This window comes from Siniperca chuatsi, linkage group LG1, assembly GCF_020085105.1.
Source record: "Siniperca chuatsi isolate FFG_IHB_CAS linkage group LG1, ASM2008510v1, whole genome shotgun sequence".
Lineage (NCBI taxonomy): Eukaryota > Metazoa > Chordata > Actinopteri > Centrarchiformes > Sinipercidae > Siniperca > Siniperca chuatsi.
The window spans coordinates 34,065,819-34,090,160 of NC_058042.1; the positions used below are offsets into that span (position 1 = coordinate 34,065,819).

The following is a 24,342-nucleotide window of genomic DNA, read 5'->3' on the forward strand; positions in this document are numbered from 1 at the left end:
TGCTGTAGTGTAAAACGTTCTCAAATTGTTGTTAATAACTAGCCTATTAGATATAAGTCATCATGGCCACTCTAATTAATACAAAAAAACATGAATATCGAGTACTGTTTAGTATGACGTCATTATAGACTGACCTTCTCTCAGCACCCCCAACTGTGACTGACTTCCAGTGCCCCTGGTTTTGAGAAGGGCGCTTGTGACAGTCACAGGTAGAGTAAGAAATAGTTTAATAGCCGTGGCTACGTCAGGCGCACTTGGTAATATGGAGTGGTGCTTTATGAATACAGGCGGGGGCAGGGCCTGTTTGGACTGCAGGGGTATTCTTTATGGGCCAGAGTAGCCATGCTGTATGTCAGCTACTTTGTATCAAACGTAGCTTCCACTTTAGGGTATTGATCACCCTGTCAGCGTTTGTTTTGCTAACATTAGTACCAACCGATGGTTGCTTTGTAGTCTAACTATCCCCTACTTAATTAACATACTGTAATCTGTAACTTACCAATATTAAACAAACTAGGTGAAAAGGTTGAAGTTTAACAGTGCTGTGCTGGTTCCAAAAACTGAAGATACAATCCCAGTCCCAAAACGAAAAGCTCACCGTCTTGTTTTGCCTGTGACTCACACAACTCTACCCTGTACGTGCGCTGCAGGTGTAGCCAGTTAAAATATACATTTCGCCTCACCTCCGCTCTGCTCATTGTAGCCAAAGAGTCAAGGTATTTAAATTCCTGCAACTAAATCTGTCCTCAGTAAACTTGACCGGGTCCAGGCTAAGGCCATTGGAGTGTGTTGTGGAGCTTTTAGAACACTCCCATCCCTGCTCTTCTGGTATAAATGGGAGAGTTACCATTAAGGATTAGGAGGATCAAACTGGGTCTTCAAACTATAGCAGCTTCAAATAACGCTTCTCAGCTAAGTGTCACTGGCTTCAGACCGACTGGCAGCAGAGGAGTTGAAGGCAGCTTGGACAGGGCCGACAAACTTAATCTGTTCTTTAACAGATTTGACACACTGGCTCCTGCTCATCCCCCCTCTAACTCAGCTGCTGTCGGCCCTCAGACTCCTCTGAGTCCACTGCTCCCCCCTCCTCTATCTTCCTGGGAGAGTCCTACTCCCCCCTTAACTGGCTCTAAGGCTAACGGCCTTCTCATGACTGATGACTCCCCCCCTCCCCCGCTTGTAACTTCTGCTGTGTGCATGACTGCTGACCAGGTGAGAGGACAGCTGATGAAACTCCACTCAAACAAGGCTGCAGGCCTCTTCACCATCTACACCACAGACTTCAGCCTCCACTCAGAGTCCTGCCACCTTCAGAAGTTTTCTGATGACTCTGCTGTGGTGGGATGTATCAGCGGTGGTGATGAGTCTAAGTACAGGGCTGTGGTGGGGAACTTTGTCTCATGGTGTGAGCAGAACCATGTGCAGCTCAATGTGACAAAGTCTAAGGAGCTGGTTGTAGACCTACGAAGGGCCAAGGCACCAGTGACCCCGGTTTCCATCCAGGGGGTCAGTGCGGACATTGTTGAGGACTACAAATACGGTCTCCTGTTCCTGTTTTTACTGATGGTTCTCAGGACCCTCTATAAGGAAAAACAGATTTTTTAACGTATGTAGCAAATCCTGGGATTCAACAACGCATCTGCCTTTCTAACAGAGTGTCTTGTTTGTGGCAGAGTTGATGGCAATCCTGTGGGCCATGTGGTGGATTGAGGAGACCAAACCAAAAAAATTCAGTCATTTGCTGAGATTCTGCTGCTGCCTAGTTTCTCTTAAAAATGGGACATCAAGGGCTCACCCTGACCTGCTACAGTAGATCTTGTGCTGTTTATACAGAATAGAGACGATGGGATGCAGTGTTGAATTTTTGTGGGTTCCAGGGCATTCAGGAATAATTTATAAGCAGTAAGTGGCGAAAGGAGTGGAAAGAAGAAAAGAGAGGGAGTCTGTATTTTTCTTTGCAAAACACAGTGAGGAAAGAATTTTTTTTAGCTCTAACAGAAGAGATGAAGTCATCATGACCAGGTTACAACTAGGTCATGGCTTAGCAGTTGCTTGAAAATTATAGGCAAGCATACAGATGGCCTATGTTAATGTGGGAGTCAAGAAACTGTGCAGCATGTTCTTGCCCGTAGAAATTACAGATTTGAAAGTCAACAATTACTTAAAGAGCTGTCCGATTTGGGAGTTTCTTCCTTTTGAATGAAGCCGTTGCTTTCTTTTGGGAATCTGTTGGAAAGGCAATCTTGAGTTTTTTTTGTTTTTTTTTTTGCGGTATACTGGTTTCCACTCTAGAATTTGAATTTAAGTGATTTCGTTTAAATTACGGTGGGGGGCAGCATTACGCTTTGTAACGTACAGCATGCCGGAAAGGTATTAGAAGAAGAAGAATTATCCACGCTGTATAATAACTTGATACGGCGCCGCCGCTCAGCCTTGCAGCCATTTTTCCAGTGGGCACTTGCGGTATTGCAACGACAATTTCCCCTGCGGCCCAAAAAGCATTTTCCCCTTAGGCCACCATTATAAAGGAGACGTCTGTAAAACTGTTGTCAGGACACCTCGAACTGCAAACAAAGTCAACTAGGCTATGACTCTTTCTATTATCCATCTATTAATCCATGGAGGTGTTATATCTTTTTAAAACTTTCTTCGACCCGAGAAAAGCAATTTTAAAATCAGTGACGTCATCACAATGTAAAGTCTCTGGGCCGAGCGTGAACTCGCGGGAGAAACACTACTGCGCATATTCAGTGGGCCGCATACCCCGGAAGTAAGCTTGAAAACTTTTGGTGTATGTGTCAGGCGAGCAACTCTCATTGGAATGAATAGGCGCCATTTTGTGTCCGGTGTCCAGTTCTTAATACATCCATGATCTAACATGTTCTAGCAAAGATGGTTGACATACGAAGGAGTCTCCACTACGACAAGTAATTTAAGAACCTATAACGTTTGCTACTCAGCACGGGAGATAACGTTTTCGTGTCCTAAATAGACAGTACTTATTTTTGTCTGAAATGGATGTGGACATTACAGATGTCAATGACGGTGACTTGGAGAAGGCGCCCCTCAAAAACCAGGATCTGAGTTCCCTGAACGTAACTGGTAACTTGACATGATAACAAGGTTTCTTTAGTAACCATAAACGATAGCATGCTAGTAGTTAGCGCTGTTTGTTTTGAAATAACGTTACACTCAGTTGCTAGTTGATGTTTACCAGTCTGATTAATAATAACGTTAACGTATATCTTTTCTTGCTGTGTGTAGCTAGACGATGTTAAAATTAAGGTTAGCACGATGTGAGGCTCAACAAACCAAAATATTTGCTAATATATTAGCTAAGATAAATATAAAATCAAATTTTAGTAACGTGTGCTTCTACCTTATTAACTTCTCTTTCCATCAATGAGCTGCAGTTATATATCTTTTTTATCAGAAAGGTTTTAATTTCTGTTTCATACGTCATTTAACATCATGCACTCCTTACTGTGAGAAATATGATCTTCATAGTTACAATGGTTACAATCTTAATAAAACCAATAGTATTACATTCTTTGGTTTATTCCATATAGATTCTAGTTTATATGACCAGTCTCTCAAATGTTCAATATTGTCAAATGAAGTTGTCAAATGAAGTTATTGTCAAATGAAGTTGTTTTAAAACAAGAAACCTGATGTGTTTGCTCCTGCCCCTGACAGTAGGAGAGCTTCTGTCCCAGTATGGATGGTATCTGCTGGTTGTGACTGTGCTGGTCTACCTGCTCATCCAGCACCTGAGCAAGAAGAGATCCAGCCAGAGCTCAACCCCACAAACACTGCAAGGTCAGCCCCAGCACTTACCAATACCTGTGTATATACCTGGTAAAAAGTTACAAAGGTCAGATCAGTAAAATGGATTCCAGTCCATGGAATCAAACAGAATTCCATATTTTAGAGGTCCATTGTAAACACAATTTGAGGCTGAACAATAGTAGTAAAAATAACACTACAATGTTTTTGTTTTTTGCAGGATACTTTTATAGTAGTTTAAAAAAAGCTCCATCATTTTTTCAGATATATGCAGCTGTTAATCAGTGTAGCACCAGTTAGAAAGAAGTATCTTGTATCCAAAGTAACTGGGACACTTTTTAGAAATAGATGTGTGAATATTGTTGTGGCCTCGCCATTAAAGGATAGGTTTGGATTTTTTAAAGGTCTATCTAAATACAATAATACTAACATTCCATATGTACGTTGAGAGTCATCATTGCTGTAATGAGTCTTCCTCTTTCATACTGTCTGTGAAGAGATTCCTTTGTAGCATAATTCAGCCCTCGTTCTCTGGGGAAAAAAGCATTCTAAGGTTCAGCCGAAGTTAATGTCAATCTTGAAATTAAGTGAGTATCTTCTTCGTGGAGATCATGTGCAGGTGAATGTAGGGTGTTTTGTCGCAGCAACAAACTTTTGTGACTACCAGGACTTATCCCTCTGCTGTGGCTTAGTAAGGAGACACTGTCTGTGGAAACAGAAAAAGAGTTTTGTACTTAACAGACAGTAGCTTTGGGAAATGCTCACTTGGTTTGTCTAACTCAGACTGCTGAAGCATCATATTAGCTGCTAACTAATGATTATTTTCACTTTATTGAATAATCTGTTCATTATTTTTTCCAATTGCAGTTTTTCTCAATTGCTTAAGCATATTTTCTGAAACACTGTTGCAGTTCTCAAGACATTAAAAACTAAAATCACCACATCAGTTTATACTGACCAGCGCAACACTTCATTTGTTCTGCAAAAGGCTGTCGATCACTCCCAACATTTGACTTTGCTGTCAAAAGTAAATAAATTCATCAACAAGTTCATCACTGCCATGAAAATGAAATGTCATTGCTTAAGTCAAGGCTGTCAAATGTCTGAGCAGCTGTGTCAGTTTGACAGAAGACACTAAAATACTGCTTCTTTATGTAATTTCTCATTGAAACTTATATACAATAACCCAAAAGAAAAGTCGGATATCCTCTACAGCTAACTGAATAAACATGTCATAAAAACACCAGTTTCAACAGTCTAGTCACAGGTTTCATGTTTACCTTTCTGGTATGTACCTTATTCACAGTAAGTAAATGTTATTTAACAGTAATGTAAAACAAAACATATAAAAATGAAAGTAAACTACATTTCACAAGTTGCACCACTGTAAAAACAATTATTGAATTTAAAGATTCACTTCTTGTAATCAACTATTTTTAAGACACTACCAGATTACTGAAATCTGAACTGAAACATTTCTGTTAAAAAGGTTCTGACAGTTGGCTCAGATGTTTTGCATGTGAGGATTTACACAATAAGCAGGTTGATGAACATGTCTGAGTGTTATACAATTAAATAGAAAATAGAAAAGCTTTAATTCATTTTGATCACAGAGGCTAACTCAGTGTAGCACTGGATCATTTGAAAATATTTGTACTGATACATTTCAGTATCTGTGTGAAAGCAACAAGAAATGTATGTACTATGAGAAGATGATCTATAGATTTGAGAATTGCACAAAGCTGGTTCAGACTACAGAATATTGGCATCTTGATAAATTACTTGAACTATTAAGCATCAAAAATGTAATTGATTATTTTCTGTCTATCACCTATCACTGCGTATTAGTGAAAGCAAACTTTTTTTTATAAAGATGCTGCTCTAGTATCGAGAAAACAAGAGGCCATGGAATCAGCCCGGAGAAAGATGCAAGAGGAGCTTGATGCCAAAGCAGCCATCTTCAGAGAGAAACAGAAACAGGTGCAGTAGTGAAATAGAAATGTTTGAAAGAAAGATGATGGACTGTCCATAATGTCAAACCTGAACTGAATGTGTGATATATTTTGTGAACAGCAAGAAGAACAGAAGCGGAGGCAGAAAATAGAGATATGGGAAAGTATGCAACAGGGAAAGAGTTACAAAGGAACTGCAAAACTTTCTCAAGTGAGTTTCAAGTTTAATCATCTGTAACTTTGTCTTTTACCACAGTGACTTAAATCTGAGGCCTTGCTCACTATTGTGGATGCATTTTAAAATGACATTAACATTTCAAATTGTATTGCAAAAGATTCATTTTATTCTGAAAAGGCTAGTGTCCAAACTAGCCTTTTCAAATAATTTTCTAAAAGGTCACCATCCACACAAAATACCAAAGTGAATACAAATAAATAAAATCCTTCTTTTTACCTGTCTTTTAGTTGGTAAACAACTAAACAAAACTGTGCATCACTGCCGAGGATGTAATGATACAGTCTGCTCACATTTCAATTTGATTCATGAAACAGGGACAATACTTTTAACAAAAGATTGACTGAAAATATATTCATGTCAGTGAAAATTCCTTATTTATTCCTCTTTACAGAGATAGAAAGTGCAAAGACGTTTTCAGTTTCTCCATTCGTAGTTTAGTGCAAAATGAAATCTTGTTATAATCCTTAAGGTTTCAGTCCCAGTTGATTTGGCGACACCTGTGGTTACTGGTGGTAACAGCAAGTGCCGTTTAATACTACAATAACCTCGCTCTTTGAGCAGCTACTTTGTCAGAAATACAACAGAGGAGCAGCTGGTGTATCTGTTGACAGTGCAGCCAAACAAACTCACGTTTTAATAAAGAAGTCAGTTAGTAGTAGTTACAATCATGATCTGATTTCAGCAGGACACAGATAAAAGAGTTGGTTAGCTTGCTGAGGAGTTGGAGGTGTGCAGCTTGTCATCTGCAGCTCTTCAGCTTCTCCCGTGGCTGCTCTTTCTTGTTCCATTACTCCCTGCAATATTTAAAACTGATCTGCTGGCACAATCAAAGCCTCCCCCGTGCTTTTCCACTTGAACGCTTTCAAAGCCACTGGAAATTTTGCTTGAAATAGTACAAATACATATATCAAAGTTGAGCGTCTCATTAAGCATCCACAAAAATCTGAGTGAACATAAACGTTCATAAATATTAGAAAACCTAGTTAAAAAAACAGCTCATTCTGCTGTTTAGACCATTTCTCAAGACTGTGTAGGGGTGGCAGATCAAATTTTGATTGACATCTCCCTCGGTATGACTGACATCTCCCTGGCTCCGCCTATGTCAACAATCTTTCATGGCAACAGTCACTCACAGCAATGGCGCAAGCAATAATCACCATAGTCCATCCTTACATGTTTGAGCTATCTGATTCTGAATCAGATCAAGCCCTGTAACTGAAAATTTTAAATTTGGTCACTGAATGGTGAGTTACAAATTGCTTTGCTATGCATATTACTCCTGAGTAGAATAGTTAGCATACACATGCAAAGTTAGCTAAGATGCCCCTATTTGTTCTGAATGAATAAATGCAATGCAAAATGATGGCTCTGTAGCATTAGCTAGTGCCATGCAACGGCTCACAATAGCACAACGCTCACGTCAAGCCATAGCCGAATGGCTGCTTGTGACCGTCAAATATCTGATCAGTGGGTATATGGGTATATGCGATATATGGTTAGCTAGCTAATTGCAAAAGGCTGAGTAGAGACAAGTTTTTTTCAGACTCGAAGAGGCAGATTGAGCGGGAGCCTAGAAGTTTTGTTTCAACTGTTTATGTGGGAAAACTGATTTGGATTTTGGTTTGAGGAATTAATCGCATAATTTTTGTAATAAATATCAGAGCATAACCATGCTCAATTCAAACCCCAAATCAGAAAAGTTTACAAAAATAAATGACAACATTTTGAATTTGGATTGAAACTAATTTCTAATACTTTTTTAGATGCTTACTATTATGTACATAAGACCATTAATTACATAGTTAAAAGGCTATTGTGGATTTGGGTTTCCAGTGGCTTTAATGTAAACTAGTTGACATGGCCAGATAACATTACTCTGCTTGGTGTCAGCAAGTTTAACATCCCTTTGGTCTCCTCTGACTATCTGAGCTTTCTGAGTGTGATTTAGTTAATCATACAACTGTTGTCACGGAGATACGTCTCTGTTTCTGCTATCAGACAACTGCTTGAGTATAAAATAGTGATTTGATTTAAGGCACCATGACCACATCGGTGTGGTCATGGTGCCTCACTGTAGTGTCTGATTAATGTGCATCACTGCAGACCACTGAAGAGGCCAGCTCATCAACAGCAGTGCTGAAACCCAAGACTGACAAGAAGCCGCTTCGCAGTGCAGGTATGTACTTCACAGGACAGGAGCTGAACCACAGTCAGCACACACTGAAGCTTTAAATATTCAGCACGGTTTTAGGTTAATGAGGGGTTAATTTTATGCAGCTTGTTCCTCCTTTTAGTTTTTTCCCCTTACGATTTAAAATGTACCTGGATTTTTTATTTTATGTTATTTTATTTCTAAGGGACTGTGTACAATATTAAACAGAAATGTTACCATGTGATGTATTTTACCAGAGTTGGCATATGGGGCGTTCAGATTTGGTGTCTTTTGCACATGCAAATTCATTATTTTCAATGGAGACACACTGCAAACACACTCAAAACTGTCCCAGCGTGCATTCGTTGCAATGCGCCTGTTTTTTCTGGCACGTCCGCGGCACACCAAGATGGAAAAATCTCAAGTTTTTTTGAATGCAGTAAGCACAACGCAGGTCATATGACAAGAATTAACCATCGGCTCCACAGGACTTGCTTCACCCTTTCCCCCCAAGTACATCACAACATCTGGTTGAAAGGTCAGCCAAACTGAATATGGTAGAGCGGCTGATTATACCCGTTCAGGGATACCCAGAGCTGTACGAGCTGTCAAGTTCTTACTATTTTGACACCAACAGAAGAACAACTCCTGGAGGTATATCAGCTCAGAACTTTCAATAACTGGTGAACATGACTATGCGCTGTTACGTTACCAGTTGTTGCATTCTGTGCCATGATAATTTGCGTCATCACAGCACGCAGAGGACATCTGACAGCGCGTCCACAAGAATTCCTTTTCGCCTGTTGTTGTTGTTTCGCACTGTAATAAAAAGCCGTTGGTGTGCGAATGAGTACGTACTAAACCTCGCAGAGGACGTCAGTTGAGTAAGCGGTCCTTCAGTGTGACCCAGGGCACATTCCTGTGCACACTGCTAAAATAATGTGGCCATATGCGGCCCACACAACCTCTGAATGTGGTCTGAGCGATCGGATATCAATGCGTCCTCAGTGGGTCTTGGGTGCATTCACACCTGTACTTAGAGCTGCTCACTTGTGATCGGATCACCCAAGATGCATGTTAATGCCAGGTGTAAACAGGGCCTATTAACGCTTTTATCCTCAGACTAATTTCCATGGCAGAGACGTACATTCCTTCTGTGTAGTTCTGTGTTGAATCAGTTAGGAGTCCTTGACAGAAGGGAAACACGTGTGTGTCTGTATGTGTCTTGTACAAGTAGTCTACATTCTGTTCTTCTGTGTGTGTGTGTGTGTGTGTGTGTGTGTGTGTGTGTGTCTCTCAGACTACAATCCCCTGACTGGACAAGGAGGAGGCTCCTGCTCCTGGAGACCTGGCAGGAGAGGGCCATCATCTGGTGGATGAGGTTAAAGAAGGTTGGAGACATTGGTCTGTATGACCTTTGACCTCTGGCATCCTGATCTGCACACTGACTGACAGAACCAAGCTGACAATGTCACCAAGCCCACCCTTTATTAAGATTTTTTTTTACTTGCTCTGTTCTTCTAATGGGTGTTGATAAGTTAGCGTCATTCATAGCCTATACCAGCTCTCCTGTTTGATTTTATCTGCTGTTATTTACTCTCTAATCTCTCTGTGCTGCTGCCTCGTTAAGCATCAAGATAATGTGATTATCATAAGTCATGCTCTTAAGGGGTAAATGCATTTTGGAATTGAAAGCTTGTAATGAAGCCATTCCTTTAAACGGTATGTAACCAGTAGGTTTGGCTGATGAATTTCAGTCAGTGTGTGTTTTTTTTTTTTTTCTGATATATTTTAATATATTTATCAATATGTACCACCATAGCTTTATAGTTTATATTACTACAGCAGTTGTAGCTGGTGGACATACGGTTAATTACAAGAAATAGTACATTCTGATTATATAGTTACAAACATGTTGATCAATCAAAATGTTAGGAGGGTAATGTCTATACTATTGGACACATTTTTATGCAATAAATATATGGTCACCTGGAGTTTGTGTTTGTTCAGCTGGGAATCTGCAAGCACCTGCAGGTGGTGTGAAGGTGCTATGTGCTGGGTGTGGCCTTCATATACTTAAGCTTTACTTAAACTTAACTTATACATTGGTCAGTGAGACCAGATTTTGTGAACAAAATACATATATACAACATCAAAACAAGACAAGTAATTCACAAAACACACCAGGGCTGGATTACCAAACGTGCAAAGCGGGCAACTGCACCGGAGCCCCAGACCCCCAGGGGCCTAAAAGCCTCAGGATGACAAATTGTTTGTGATGAGGATGAGTATCTACATTCAGTTTGTGTTACGGTTCTTTCCAGTACTGAGGTATTTTTTACTGAAAACCAGTCTTTCCTAGATCCGAGTTGGTATGAGGAACTTTTAAAGCTAACGTATCCTGTGATCTGGTCATGGTTGTTTACTTTGAACCCAACTAAGGATGTTTAATATCTCAACAACTTCGATGGCAAGACTTTATAAATGAAAACACAGATGCCAGTGATAAAACAATCTTTTCATATTCACTGTGCTGAGTGTGGTAGCTGTCTTAAGTTATGGCACAGTGGTAAATAATATCCAGTGATTTAATACCCAATACACTGTAATGACAAATAACAAATCGCTGTTCCTCTCTTCTTGTTAACGTTGATCAGACATGACATTATTATCAAAGAGCAGGTTCACACTCTGATCTCTGATTTTGAACTATAAAATAAATAGAAAATAAAATAAAACAAGTGAAACTGTTAAAGCTGATCTTAAGAAAGTGTCCACACTCTTCAAGATAATGGCTCATTATTTTATTTTTGTCAGGACTAAAGAGACTCACTCTATATACAGAGGAGGTTTTTGCTGCTTAAACATTTACATTTTTTGTGCCATACCCTTTGTATTCTTGTAGAGGAAGAGTCATCGTTTCCCAGTCCTTGGATACACATTTTGGTTAAATTTCCACTAACAAAAAAGGATCCTCTTTCTAATTGCATTGAAATGAACTTGTATTGCCTATTAAATTCTAGTGACCTATAGTAAACCTGGTAAGTATGTGGCTTCTAGCCTGTACAGTGAATTCAGTTAAAATGGGCTAAATAAGGTTGGGGTGTCCTTGCACTTGAAGATTTAATAGCCAGTGGCTAAAAATCATTTCAAACTGTTGTCACAAATGAACATATAGCAACAATATACAATCAATTATGTAAATAACATAATACAGGTGTTAGAACTGGATTGTGACAAAGGGGCCCTCTAAAAGAGATCCACAAGATGACAATAATGAAGGACCAGTGTTGCCAGATTTGACTAACAGCCCAATCAGACCCTCAAACCCGCCTAATTAGCTAAGCAGCTGATTTACCCCATGAATGTATGTACACGCACACGCATATACTGTACATACACTGTATGCATGCACACACATGCCACTGTACAATCACATTAACATGTGGACACAAAAACATTCAAAAGACAAGTGAAAGGTGGGTAGATTTACAGGTTATAGATGTGTGTATGTATGTGTAAGGGTATTGCACAATATGACAGAACAAGTCCACAAAGGACTGGAAGTATATATTTGTCAATAACATATTGTGACTATTGTGTTTTCAGCAACTCAGAAACACGCACAAAAACCTTCAACTTGTCTGGAAACATAAACATAATAAGGCGCAGTTTTCACGAGACACCGACGAGTTGCTGTAGACGACTACAACCACATGGGGGAGCTCGAGACCTGGCCGAGCGACCTGCTGCGTTTTTGGACGTTCTGCTCAACGTAACTGTTTTATGATATTTTCCGTCATATCGCACAAGCTCAGATAGGCCTACATGTAATGTGGCAGAAGAAATTAACAACAAAAACAATCCTTTATACCTCACATATAAAAAAGAAAAAATATACCACACGTTTACAATACATGTCTTAGTTGTTCCAGGATTGTTTTTAATGTTGTTTAAGTTTTGCAGTTTTTTGTGGTGTTATAAAATCTTTTGTAATTGTTACAGAGGCAACCCAAGTTTATAGACAAGCTTCATTTATAGACAACTCCAGCATCCATCCATTCATGTTTGCAGGCATGGATGTAACATTATTATTATTATTATTATTATTATTGTCCATGGTTGCGGTGGGTCCGGTGGTCCGGTGTTGGGGGATTTTCCCATATAAATAGAACGCAGCATCGTCAAGTCGCATATCATAGCGAAGTGGGAGGATCTATTTCGGGCGCCCCCTGGTAACGGAAGTAAAAGTTTCACAGTTTAAGCTTTTCTACGGCTTCGATCGGCATGGAACTCTCCCGGTTAAATCATCAGTCCAAAATATTAACAACTGCGTAAGAAAATATTGTTTTTTTAATAACAGTAGAGAGCGCAAGCTTGTGAATAAAAAAAAAAAATTGGGGGACTACGACTCCCATGGGGCATTTCGGCAACATCAAATCACCGACCTTACATGTCTCTCATGTGCGCCGCTAACGGCCGTTGGAAGTTAAAGACTTAGATGTATAAAGATTATGCGATTAATCTGTTGAAATAACAGATTTTTTAAAAATCATTTTCAGTTTAAATCAATTCACTGCAACAACGAAGCGTTTAGAATTTGCTACCGCTCTGATTCGTAAGTCTAACTGGATTCTTCTCCATGGCAACGGCAGATGAGGCTCATGGGTACTGTAGTTGAAACATGGGGTCCTAACATAAACCTATATGATCGTTACATTATTTGGAAGAGTCCTGTCTTCCTATGTTAAGGAAAACTGAGGACACTGATGAAAGAAAAAGTTTAAATGGGAATACTGAAAGGAGAAAACACCCCCACCCACCGACACTTCGCAACTCTGACTGACCTCGCTCGAAGGGATTCATCAAGCCAGCCAGTCAGAGTGCTTCTACGGAAATTCTGTTGGCTCAAACCAGTGTTAAACCCTTCGCGATCAGCGATCTCGACAGTCTCACATTTTTCCAATGGCGAGATAATGACGAGAATGGGGCCGCTATTCAAGGCAAAAGAAAAAACTGCTGAACTTGTCGATCGGCGTTGAAGGTTGCTGATTGTCGATAGCAACGGAAAGCTTGATTATCTGTGGGAGCAGCGGCAGAGAACGGTTCAGGTGGCGGCTTCAAGGAGACTGCTGTGATGCTACGTAGGCAACTGGAAGAAAAGGGCTTTTCTACCATGAGAGAGTGTGTGTGAGCCCGGTTTTCTGGTGACATAGGAGCTCTACTGATCCGGTTTTTGTTGATATTATTTAATTTTTTTATTTTGTGTATTGGTTATTTTGTAATTGTTTTTTTACAGACACGCTGTTTTAGGATACAGTGCGGATACACAGCGAGCTGGTGAACTTTTGGGGAATGGCAGGTCGAAGCCGAAGAGCATGGTTTAGTGTTCTGTTGGGACTGGTTGTCGGGTTTACACTGGCTTCCAGACTAATTTTACCCAAGGCGACCGAGTTGAAGAAAGCTGGACAAAAACGTAAAGCTAACCCTGCCGGGTGTGGGTTGAACGGGGGTCTCAGAAAGGAATACGGCGGAGTACTATGGCCACCGCAAGATAACGGTTCACCGGCGACCGAGAAACCTGGCTCCAGGTCCAGTAATTTCCTGTTCGTTGGTGTCATGACTGCCCAGAAGTACCTGAACAGTCGCGCCGTGGCGGCACATAGGTAACGTTATGTGATGTGTTAGAGAAGAATGTACCCTTTCTCGTAAGCTAACAATTCGGCTTTCTCTCTTATGGAATGTAACGGTCCACCAATGTCACTTTAAAACTGAAGCACTTTAATGTGATCTTCTTTATAAGCTTAACGTTACCTGGAAGTACATGGACCGATAAAAACACTTTCGAATTCCGTGTACAGGGCTTTTACACAGTAGCCTACATGTATTAGGTAGCTAGCTAGCAGCAATTATTTCTAACGTTACCCATTTTTACCTTTTGTCATTGATCCATTCTATTTGATACAGTATTTTTTTGGAAAAGGGAATTCTTAAGCCTTAATGTAGGTAAAATAATCTTATTCTACTCTGCCTGACAGTAGCAGACATTTTGTGCATCATCTTGTCCCTCTTCACTGAAGCTATATGTTAACGCTGAGTGAAATATTCAAACCCAAGACTCCATGTTTTTTATGTTTTTCATCTTTTTAGACACACTTCTCCAAACTTAAGCTCATATCTTTAGAAACTTTGGGATAGGACTACAACTAACAGTTATTTGCATTGTCAACCAGTCTGATTATTTTTCCAGTTAATCAATTGATCATTTAACCTGAAACATGTCAGAAAATAGAGAAATATCCTAATCACAATTTCCCAGAAGGATCTGATAACAATAGCCTAGTTTGGTCTCCATTACAGTGTTGTTTTCAGAAGTTAGGATAATTGTGTAAAATTCACAAAATCTAAAATCTCAAAATAAAATTGTAAAAGAACTGAAATTTTATTATGCAGATAAGATGGTGTAGAAAATAGTACTAATGTTTACAACAGAGTCCAGTGCCTAACATTTAGAAGGAGCTATTGGCAGAAATGGAATATAATATTTCTAAGTATGTTTTCATTAGTGTATAACCTGAAAATAAGAATAGTTTTGTTTTTATTATCTTAGAATAAGCCTTTTATATCTCCAGACGGAGCGGGTCCTCTCACAATGTTGCACCGCCATGTTTCAGTCTACAGTAGCCCAGAACGGACAAACTAAACACTGGCTCTAGATATGGCCTTTCGCGTTTTGCACAAGTTTCACGGCAAACGTAGTTTCAACTACACTCTTGGAAGGGGAGGGTGAGGCGAGCAGTATTCAAATGGTTGCAAACTGCAATTTTGCCGCTACATGCCACTAAATCCTACACAATGGACCTTTAAGGGCTCTGCAGAATTAGATTTAGGCCTAAACCTTCCTTATTTTGTTAAACCTAGTTATTCTTTTAATTCCATCACATTCAAATGCCTAACACCTGGAATGAATGCTTATTTTTGGTTTTAATGGAATTATAATGTAGGCTAGGAGGAAATTGCAAGGACACTGAATTGCACGGAATTCTCTGTAATGTTAGATCACCACCACATGCAATAAATTATAGTGATGAATATCAAAAAACTAACAATATACATCTGTGTTACTTCTCAGGTTACTTCTTCTCGAATTCAATAATCCAAGTTTTGCTGCGTTATTTTAGTTGTCCATCTCAAACCTTCATGCAGAGTAGATTTGGCACATTTGTGCCAACTGCACGTGTGTGGACCACAACCCACACCCAGTGTAGTATGTACAGAACCATGTGAGCATCCCTTGTCTGTGTTTGTTTGTTTTTGGGCTATTACTTTTTAGCATTTGTTTCCTGTTCTTGCAGGTTGTTACATGTTACAGATAACTTAGATGTTATCTGACCTTTTTCTGACTCCATCCATTTCTGTGTGTGTGTGTGTGTGTGTGTGTGTGTGTGTGTGTGTGTTTACAGGACGTGGGCACAAACAGTTCCAGGTCGCGTGGAGTTCTTCTCCAGTGAGGGCTCTGACACCTCCATACCCATTCCTATAGTGGCTCTGAGGAATGTGGATGACTCGTACCCACCCCAGAAGAAGTCTTTCATGATGCTCAAGTATATGCATGACCATTACCTGGACAAGTACGAGTGGTTTATGAGGGCCGATGACGATGTCTACATTAAGAGTGAGAAGCTGGAGAGCTTCCTGCGCAGCCTCAACAGCAGTGAGGCCATCTTTCTGGGCCAAACAGGCATGGGGGCCCGTGATGAGCTGGGGAAACTGGCTCTGGAGCCTGGGGAAAACTTCTGCATGGGAGGGCCAGGGGTCATCATGAGCCGCGAGGTCCTCAAGAGGATGGTGCCCCACATCCGAGAGTGTCTACAGGAGATGTACACCACCCATGAGGACGTGGAGGTGGGCCGGTGTGTCAGGAGGTTTGCCGGGGTCCAATGTGTCTGGTCCTATGAGGTAAGGAGAAACAGTGACATGAGGCAAACACACTGTGTGTGGTGAAAGGGACAGGTGCATGTCATGGTGCTAAAAACAATTGGAGGTTAGTTATTGTAGTTTGGCCCGCTTACCAACACAGTCAGGAGTCATAATTCAGTCAAATCTGGACACACAGACAACACAGGCACAGTTGTCTCAGTTTTGTCTGAGTGGGGCCCACAGTGTCAGAATCTGACAACCCCTGGTCTACACTGCACAGGGAGGAAACGCTAGTGGGGAGTTTCTTGTACTTGCTTTTCCAGGTAAACCAGCCTTGTATGCAGCTGAGACAAGGTGTGCTTCAGTAAATATCAGGAAGATGAGAAACCACCCTAATAGTGATTTCCATCAAGTAAAATAATACAGATACTGTAGGTGATAATTGCCAACTTCCCGCTCACATCTCTTCTGTGCTGGGTACTTAAAGATACTTGTAGCTAATGCAAACCATTCAGCACTTTAACTGCCACATCGCATGCCTGTAAATGACAAGTTCCCCTGACTTGATCCAAGTGATGTCTCTGTGGCGGCTACTTACATGCTGCGTCACAACTCATACAAGTAATTTCATGTTGAATATAAAGCAGTGTAATTCAACACCACCACGCCGTCCATACTTGAGAATGAAAATAGAGTTGAATCAACATCACTCTGACACTGTTGTGACACAGTGTTGACAACTGTGAACATTAGAAGCTTCAGAATAAGAAGATTGCTGTAGGACTATATTACGCTGTACTGGTGTACAGATAACTCTGTATAGTGAATCATGTAGGATTTTGTATATGTCTACATTGGTTTATAAGGAAGTATAGTGAGGAGCATGATGAGAACAATTGTGTCCTTGTGGTTTGATTACTTCGTCATGCCATCTTTAACAGAAGCTATAACATAATGCTACTCTGCTATACATTTATATTTATGGAGAATAAGATTCTTGACTTTGTCACAATTTTTGTGTTTTGTGTTTATGTTTTTTTGTTGTATTCAATATAGTTGTTATTGACCATGTAGAAAGACCAATATACTCAAGCAAAGATAAGAGAAACTTTGTACCAGATTCAGCTACTGCAGTCCCTTAGCTGGTAGACACAATGCATGTGGATTAACAGGATCTGCTTATGTCATGGTATTTAATGTGTTCAGTAAGGTTACATCAGTTGGTGAAGGACAATAGTGCAGTTCCTAGAAGATTTTCTTTTGGCTGTAGTGCACCAATCTGCTTTGGACATGATTTTCTTCAAAGCTGCTGTCAGAATTGGGCCTAACATACATTTGGCTGCCAACATTCAAAACTGAGCAATCAGCTCCTCCTGCAGCCATTATTTTGAGTACAGCAAATTGTACGTTGCAGCTTGGTGAAAGTGCCTTGTTGGGTTTTAACTGTTGTTTCCCCACTGGTTAGATGTGTGTCTTTTTGAGTGGAATAAGAGAGCAAAGGCAATTTGAGCATTGAGGGCAGCTGTGGCTGGGTGGTAGAGTGGGTCGTCCACTAATCGGAAGGTCAGCAGTTCGATCCCGGTTTCCCCTAGCCCACATGTCAAAGTGTCCTTGGCCAAGACACTGAACCCCAAATTGCTCCCGAGCGATGTCCCTTTGGTGTGTGAGTGTTTGTGAATGAGTTAGTTTCTTTGAACTAATGAGCAGTTGGCACCTGCCATCAGTGTGTGAATGTGATATGTAGTGTGAAGTGCTTTGAGTCGGAAAGTACAAGTACAGTCCATCATTACAGAGTTTAAAACAAACTAAATGGTAACATTTAGTTTTAATCTCTGTGTAACTGAATTATGACCAGTTGTAGGTCATCATAAGGTTGCAGAGATCCTTGTTTTTGTGTGTTGGCCCCGACCCGCGGGCTGACCTTTGACCTGACTCGGTTTACAGAATAGCACACCATTAGGTGGTACACTGTGTCCTGCCTTGCACTGCTGTGTGATGTTTACACTACAAGGTTTTGATTTGTTTACATAGTGGCACACACAGGTATGTTATTTTCAAGTGGTTTGATTGCTTACACATGAATCACTTAAAGCACACAATACACACGGCTGAGACACACAATTACAAACACAAATATAAAATTCATATCAATCTGCATATAATAACAGCCAAGGGTGGAAACAGCCTAAACTGGCATGTGTTCAGTTCAAAGATTAAAGTGAATATGCTGTGAGTGTGAAAAAGAAGAAGTTGCTGCACACTCAAGGCTTCTTCCCAGTGCGAAAACAATGACGAAAAATGCATTATAGTTTACAACTGTGCGTTTGGTTTGTCTGTCAAAATATAAACAATGCATCAATGTCATTGATTGATGTGTGGTGCAGATTGATGTGACGTGTGCAGATACTATCCCAAACCGACAGCGAGTTAATGACAACATCAGAATAAAATAATAGATCTATTGACACGTTTTATTTATAATTCGGCAGAAAGGAAAACCCAATGAACTGTAGTAATGGGAGATGGAGAGATGCACTGTGGCTACAAATTAGGTGGGAAGAATACAGCCAACCTGAAGAGACACTTGAAGTCGCTAACTGAAAGTCCTAATGTTAACTAAACATAAATTTGCTAACATTAAGTCAATGTTAATGGGCAGTCGGCTATGTCAACTTGTGGCAAATTTGCTAGCAAGCCACATTGGCTTGGCCTGGTTGGAAGCCAGTTTTTCTCACAAAAAATGTTTCACTTTGCAGTAATAAATTTATTATTGAATCTGGCTTCCAACGTTGGCTGGGTTAATGTGTTAGCTAGCATCAGTTCGCTTGACAATTAACGTTATAACTTGTCTGGGACAAGTAAACGTTTTGGTCAGACAAGTGAAATGCTTTATCATATACTGTCCTATTGTTCGCGTGAAACATATGTAGAACAGCATTGGCTTTTCAGACCTGTTTATGTCAGTATGGATCATGTGTTGCTGCTGTAACGTTAGCCTGCAAATTAATTAATTTATATATTTGGACAAGCAACTTTTAATTATGCTCGATCCATTTTCGCTTACTTGTTCTTACTCCAGTCCCTACCAGAAAAAGCTTAAAGAGGTACTGCACACTTAAACATGTTTTTTGAGTTGTAAACTAAATTATATGACTGTACTGTGATGAAACACATAAATGCTGTTAATACTGACATTTTTACCAAATTTATGAAAATCTGCATTTCATGGGTTGAAAATGGCCCAACACGCCATCTACTGGTTGGTTAGCTGTCTGTCGCTCACTCTGGTTGGTGTGTCCTTACCTCCCGCGGCATACATGAGGCCACGCCCCTAAAGTGTTTGACCTGCAGTCCTCTGCTGCATTTTTTATATATGCTAGGAGGGACGGAGCTAGCAGAATTTGGGGTGGAGTTAATTGAAAGCCCTGAACATGCATTGACATTACTATCTAGTCAAACTGTTTTTTTTTAAGATTACACAGCAATTTATTTGGAAGATATTTGTGTATAATTTCTTAGCTCTAAGACCAGGTAAGCATATTAATCAACTAATTGTTTCAGCACTAGTGTGATTTTAATGGTAATTAATTAGTTTAGTTTAAAGAGAGAAAACACTAAAAGTTGACTAAAATGACTTTTTGTCGACTAAAACTGGACTAAAACGTTTTTAGTTTTCGTCGACTAAAACTAGACTAAAAATATTAAGGATAAAAATGACTAAACTGTGATTAAAACTAATTAGCATTTTATTCTAAAGACTAAATTTAAAATAGCTGCCAAAATTAACACTGCTTCTTCCTCACTATGAGGTTAAACTGTAGTTCACTTCTTTTATTCAGGCATTCAGCTGAACTGGTTTCACTATGCCTGCTAGATTGTATGGCATTCAGTCATTGTTGAGACTTGAGTGAGTGTTGTCATTGTTGGCCATGAGAAAAGTTATTAAGTTATTATTACGACTCTGCTAACCAAATCAGTATGAGAATGTACTCTGGTTGAGTGTTCACTTCAACCAGCCTGTTCTCTGACATGTCTAGACATGGCTGTGCCATAGACCTGTTGCTCATATGACCAGTGTTCACATGAATCAGAGCCCTTTGAAACTAATGCAAATTACACAGTAATGTGAAGGTTTAATGAAGTGACTGTATGAGATGACAGGAGATTTTATCTGTGAATGATAAAAGGCATCTTCGTCATGTGCTCCCCTTGTGTCTGTTCTGTCAGACACACGGAGGAAATGGAGTAGTGAGGCACAATTCAGCTTTTTTATGTCATTTAATGCAGACTTTAAGGTAAAACTCTCAAATGTTGGAGTGGCCATATTAGATGTAGTAGTGGGTAAACCGTATATAGTACAAATTATATTGCAAACAAAACCAACATTTTTTATGGGGGAAGCAAAATGTCTTTATACTTTTGACTAAAGTTCATAGTTGAGATGGAATGCATATCTAGACATGGCTGTGACATAGACTTGTTGCTCATATGACTGGTGTTCTCATGAATCAGAGCCCTTTGAAACTAATGCAAATTACACAGAAATGTGGAGGTTTAAGGAAGTGACTGTATGAGATGACAGGAGATTTTATCTGTGAATGATAAAAGGCATCTTCGTCATGTGCTCCCCTTGTGTCTGTTCTGTCAGACACACGGAGGAAATGGAGTAGTGAGGCACAATTCAGCTTTTTTATGTCATTTAATGCAGACTTTAAGGTAAAACTCTCAAATGTTGGAGTGGCCATATTAGATGTAGTAGTGGGTAAACCGTATATAGTACAAATTATATTGCAAACAAAACCAACATTTTTTATGGGGCAAGCAAAATGTCTTTATACTTTTGACTAAAGTTCATAGTTGAGATGGAATGCATATCTAGACATGGCTGTGACATAGACTTGTTGCTCATATGACTGGTGTTCTCATGAATCAGAGCCCTTTGAAACTAATGCAAATTACACAGTAATGTGGAGGTTTAATGAAGTGACTGTATGAGATGACAGGAGATCTGAACTGTGAATGATAAAGTGTCTTTGTCATGTGCTCCACTTGTGTCTGTTCTGTCAGACACAAGGAGGAAATGGAGTAGTGATGCTTAATTGCAGATTCCAAGGTAAAACTCTCAAATGTAGTATTGGGCATTTACTATACAAACATAACCAACATGTTTTATGGGGCAAACAAATTTTCTTCATCCTTTTGACTAAAGTTTACAGTTGAGATGGAATGCAGTGTTTTCCTGCATAAATGTGGTTCACCGCCACAGTTTGACCATGCTCATCACAGAACCACAAATAAGATAAATCCATCATGAAATGTTTAATTGACTAATAAAATTGAGAAACAGAGCATGCAATCACAGATATTGGTGAGAGTGGATTGACACTGAATAGGCACGGTTAATGTGTTGTTAGAAATGTATGTATTATTAATAATTCCCCACAGATGACCTTACAAAGACTAGACCACATTTGACTCATCCTCTAGGAAATGCACATATACACACTGCAAATGGACATGTTTTTCTTTTAAAATCTATATCAGTTCAAGTGTATGCTATTTGAATATTTTCAGTGTTTTGCCTTGCCGTCAGACAGCCATTTCCTTTGAAATGACATTTTCTCAACTGTAGAAGTTCCGTATTCCTACGCATAAGAAAATGGCTGTCTTTTTTTCGGTGGGCCTTCTTTTAGGTGGCTAAAATACGTTTTGCTGCTGACCCTGTCCACAGCAGTACTTTTGCTTAGCTTCTGTGCCGGTACAACTCTGCTTCTCTAAACTGGGGATGTGCCACCGCCATCTACTGCAGGTAATACACTGACTATGGATAAGGATGCAACTATTCAGTTCCATGTAATAAGAATTTTAACCAGCTAATAGTTCAGTACACTTCAATTCTGACCATAGTGAACATGAGGACAGCTTCAGCAGCAAGGCTAGTAGGTGGTGGGCCTGCCATAGTGTGACTGTAAAGGCTTCATCTTTCCCAGTGTATGTTATGAGATTGTTGCTATGGTAGTAGCCATGTCCTGCTGTAGTGAAAGAGAGTTGTTGTGTCTCCTCTCAAACACGAGAGCAGCAGCTTGACAAAAAGAGTTCTATATATAGCCACAAAATGGTTCTTTTGGTTCTGTCACCATAGTGTGGTAAAGCCTTACAGGCGAAGGGGCCTATCCCAGCATGCACTAGACCAGAGGCATTTAGAGAGAAGGCAGGCAACGCTAGTTTTGTGCTGGTCTATCCAGTGTCTTTGACTGTCATTGCAGCAACTGCTGAATCATCTGCTCAGTGTCACAGTCTGCTTGGTGGGGCTGTTTCCAAACAGCTGACTCCCTTCATAAGACCAAAAACTCTCCACATGTCCAAGTGTTCTCTCCACTCTAAGTCAAGTCTGTATTTTTCACATTTGCTCATTTTCCATTTTTGGCTTGCCTTGTGTTGACTTTTCTGACATCAATTCTGATATATATTCTCTGCAGCCTGAGTCTGTGTAGCATCATTTATTTATTGCTATATCAGTTGTCACTGCAGCTTGCTTGAAGTATCTTTCCAGATGTCCTCGACACTTTGAAAATCACATTTTTTTTTGTCTTGTTATTTTGAAGTAGACCATTTGCTGTGGTCACCATCTAACAGCCTGTCATCTCTGCTGACATGTTACAAACCCAAGCCCATAATGCATGTCAAGTTACTAAAAAAAAGCTTTTTGATTTAAAAACTAGAAAAATGAAATATTGAAACTATTCTTTGTAAGGATTTCATGAGAATCAAAACTGATCTTTCTGATCATATTTCAATTTGGAATAGACCCAATATGGACCCCATCCGCTTAGATCAAGGGCAGAGTCTTATGTTTTTAACACAAACTTAAGTTGTTCTGTAATTTATCATCATCTAAGTATAAGGAAGCCTGTGTTAGCGAGTGTATTGACATGCTGAGGACGTCTCTGACCCATCAGTGCTGTCTCACAGTGGGTTTGTTTGTTTTTTACTTTTTTAAAAATGTTTTTTTCTGGTTTCAGTGCTTCAGCTCTCAGAACACCTATTTTTCTAGATCAGTCAGGTTTGCTCATGCTAGACCAATACACAGGAAGTCAGTCGCCCACACTCATGAGCAATGCCTCAACATGCTCTTATGTCTCTGACTGTTTCTCAACCCAACACCCTTTCTGGCCCTGTCACACTCTCTCTCCCTCAGTAGAGTTCTGAAGTGTGAGAAACCACTCGTTCTTGAAGTATTTATTATTATTATTATTATTATTATTATTATTATTATTATTCCCATTTCTTTTCTCAATGTTCCCTAACTTAGGAGTCCTTTGGATATATTAACAATACCAGGATTTTTTCTGCATATAGAATTACGAGGCGGCCGCCTCTGTCAAATTTTGTCCTGCCTCCAGCTCTCAACGAAACTCTGATGTGTGTCTTCATTGTAAACACGAGTTTTTTTTTTCTAGCAAGTGTTGCACTTGGTGAATTTCTGCCATTTGTAACTACAAATGCAGCATTACGCTGATGTGGTGGCGCTGTATCGTAATCAGCACCGCCCACCAGAAAAGTCACTGCCAAAACTTCCAGAAAGAAAGAATAGAGCTGACTGGATTCTGGCCAAATCAGGCGTTGCCGGGTTATGTTGCGGTGTGTGGGGGTGTTTATTTGGGCTTTAGAACGTAACTGCTGTGAAACAATCAGAAAATAACGTTTTATTTCTCTGATTCACCGGCTTTCTCTGTACCGGCGCTCCCTCTCTTCATTCACTCTCTTGGTCGCTTGACCACCACTGTCTCTCTCTCTCTCAAACAAATGACCTCAAACTAAAGGAAGCTTCTTGGTATCGCTATTTTTCAGCATAGACTGCAAGCCAGACGCATACATTGAAGCTGGGTACATGAAATACACCAAGCGAGGACACAACTGGGAGAGTATCATAGTTTGGTCCATGAACTCCGCCTGGATAGCGCCTGGTTTATTGATATTTCAGGATGACTGTGGAGCAGCTTGACCAGTCTGATCGACGGATTGGCCACCGCAGCGTGTGTGTGTTTCCCCAAAAGTAAATTCTGTTTCAGCTTTTCTGCCGCAGGTCGCTGCATGTTTGTTTTTTTTTTCGGCATGCCTGCGGCCCCCTGATTCAACTTTTTTCCCACTTTATCGAATACAAAAGTTCAAACAGACATTTGTAGAACATATTAGTTCACTACAATACCTACATCTGAGAACATGACTGCCGCATATACTGATAAAAGCAAATTAGAATTAGGAAGTAAAATAAACAAAATAAGTTAATAATG

The 24,342-nt window shown here is 40.0% G+C and overlaps 2 protein-coding genes across 3 annotated transcripts in view; both read left to right on the forward strand.

Moving 5' to 3' along the window:
• The first annotated feature begins 2,759 nt into the window (after positions 1–2,759).
• Positions 2,760–10,122, forward strand: selenos (selenoprotein S). 2 transcript variants are annotated; one of them, XM_044189393.1, is made up of 6 exons: positions 2,760–3,102; positions 3,700–3,819; positions 5,660–5,766; positions 5,860–5,949; positions 8,080–8,152; positions 9,429–10,122. In XM_044189393.1, the coding sequence occupies exons 1-6, from the start codon at positions 3,015–3,017 to the stop codon at positions 9,506–9,508; spliced, it is 558 nt and encodes a 185-aa protein (XP_044045328.1). In that variant the 5' UTR covers positions 2,760–3,014; the 3' UTR covers positions 9,509–10,122. The 2 variants fall into 2 exon arrangements, with proteins under 2 accessions (XP_044045328.1, XP_044045319.1); XM_044189384.1 differs by having other exon boundaries at positions 2,771–3,102; positions 3,697–3,819.
• A 2,551-nt stretch (positions 10,123–12,673) lies between these two features.
• chsy1 (chondroitin sulfate synthase 1) overlaps positions 12,674–24,342 on the forward strand; it is a 93,860-nt gene continuing 82,191 nt past the window's right edge. Inside the window, exons 1-2 of the mRNA XM_044189404.1 lie at positions 12,674–13,794; positions 15,592–16,087. Of these exons, the coding sequence (XP_044045339.1) occupies positions 13,484–13,794; positions 15,592–16,087 (807 nt within the window). The 5' untranslated portion in view covers positions 12,674–13,483. The remainder of the gene's footprint in view (positions 13,795–15,591; positions 16,088–24,342) is intronic.

Excerpts from the sequence above, each read along its gene's own strand:
- selenos (XM_044189384.1), top strand. The coding sequence starts at position 3,015 with ATGGATGTGGACATTACAGATGTCAATGACGGTGACTTGGAGAAGGCG. Across the intron at positions 3,103-3,696 it reads GAGTTCCCTGAACGTAACTG|TAGGAGAGCTTCTGTCCCAG; the intron begins GTAACTTGACAT and ends TGCCCCTGACAG. Across the intron at positions 5,950-8,079 it reads GAACTGCAAAACTTTCTCAA|ACCACTGAAGAGGCCAGCTC; the intron begins GTGAGTTTCAAG and ends GCATCACTGCAG.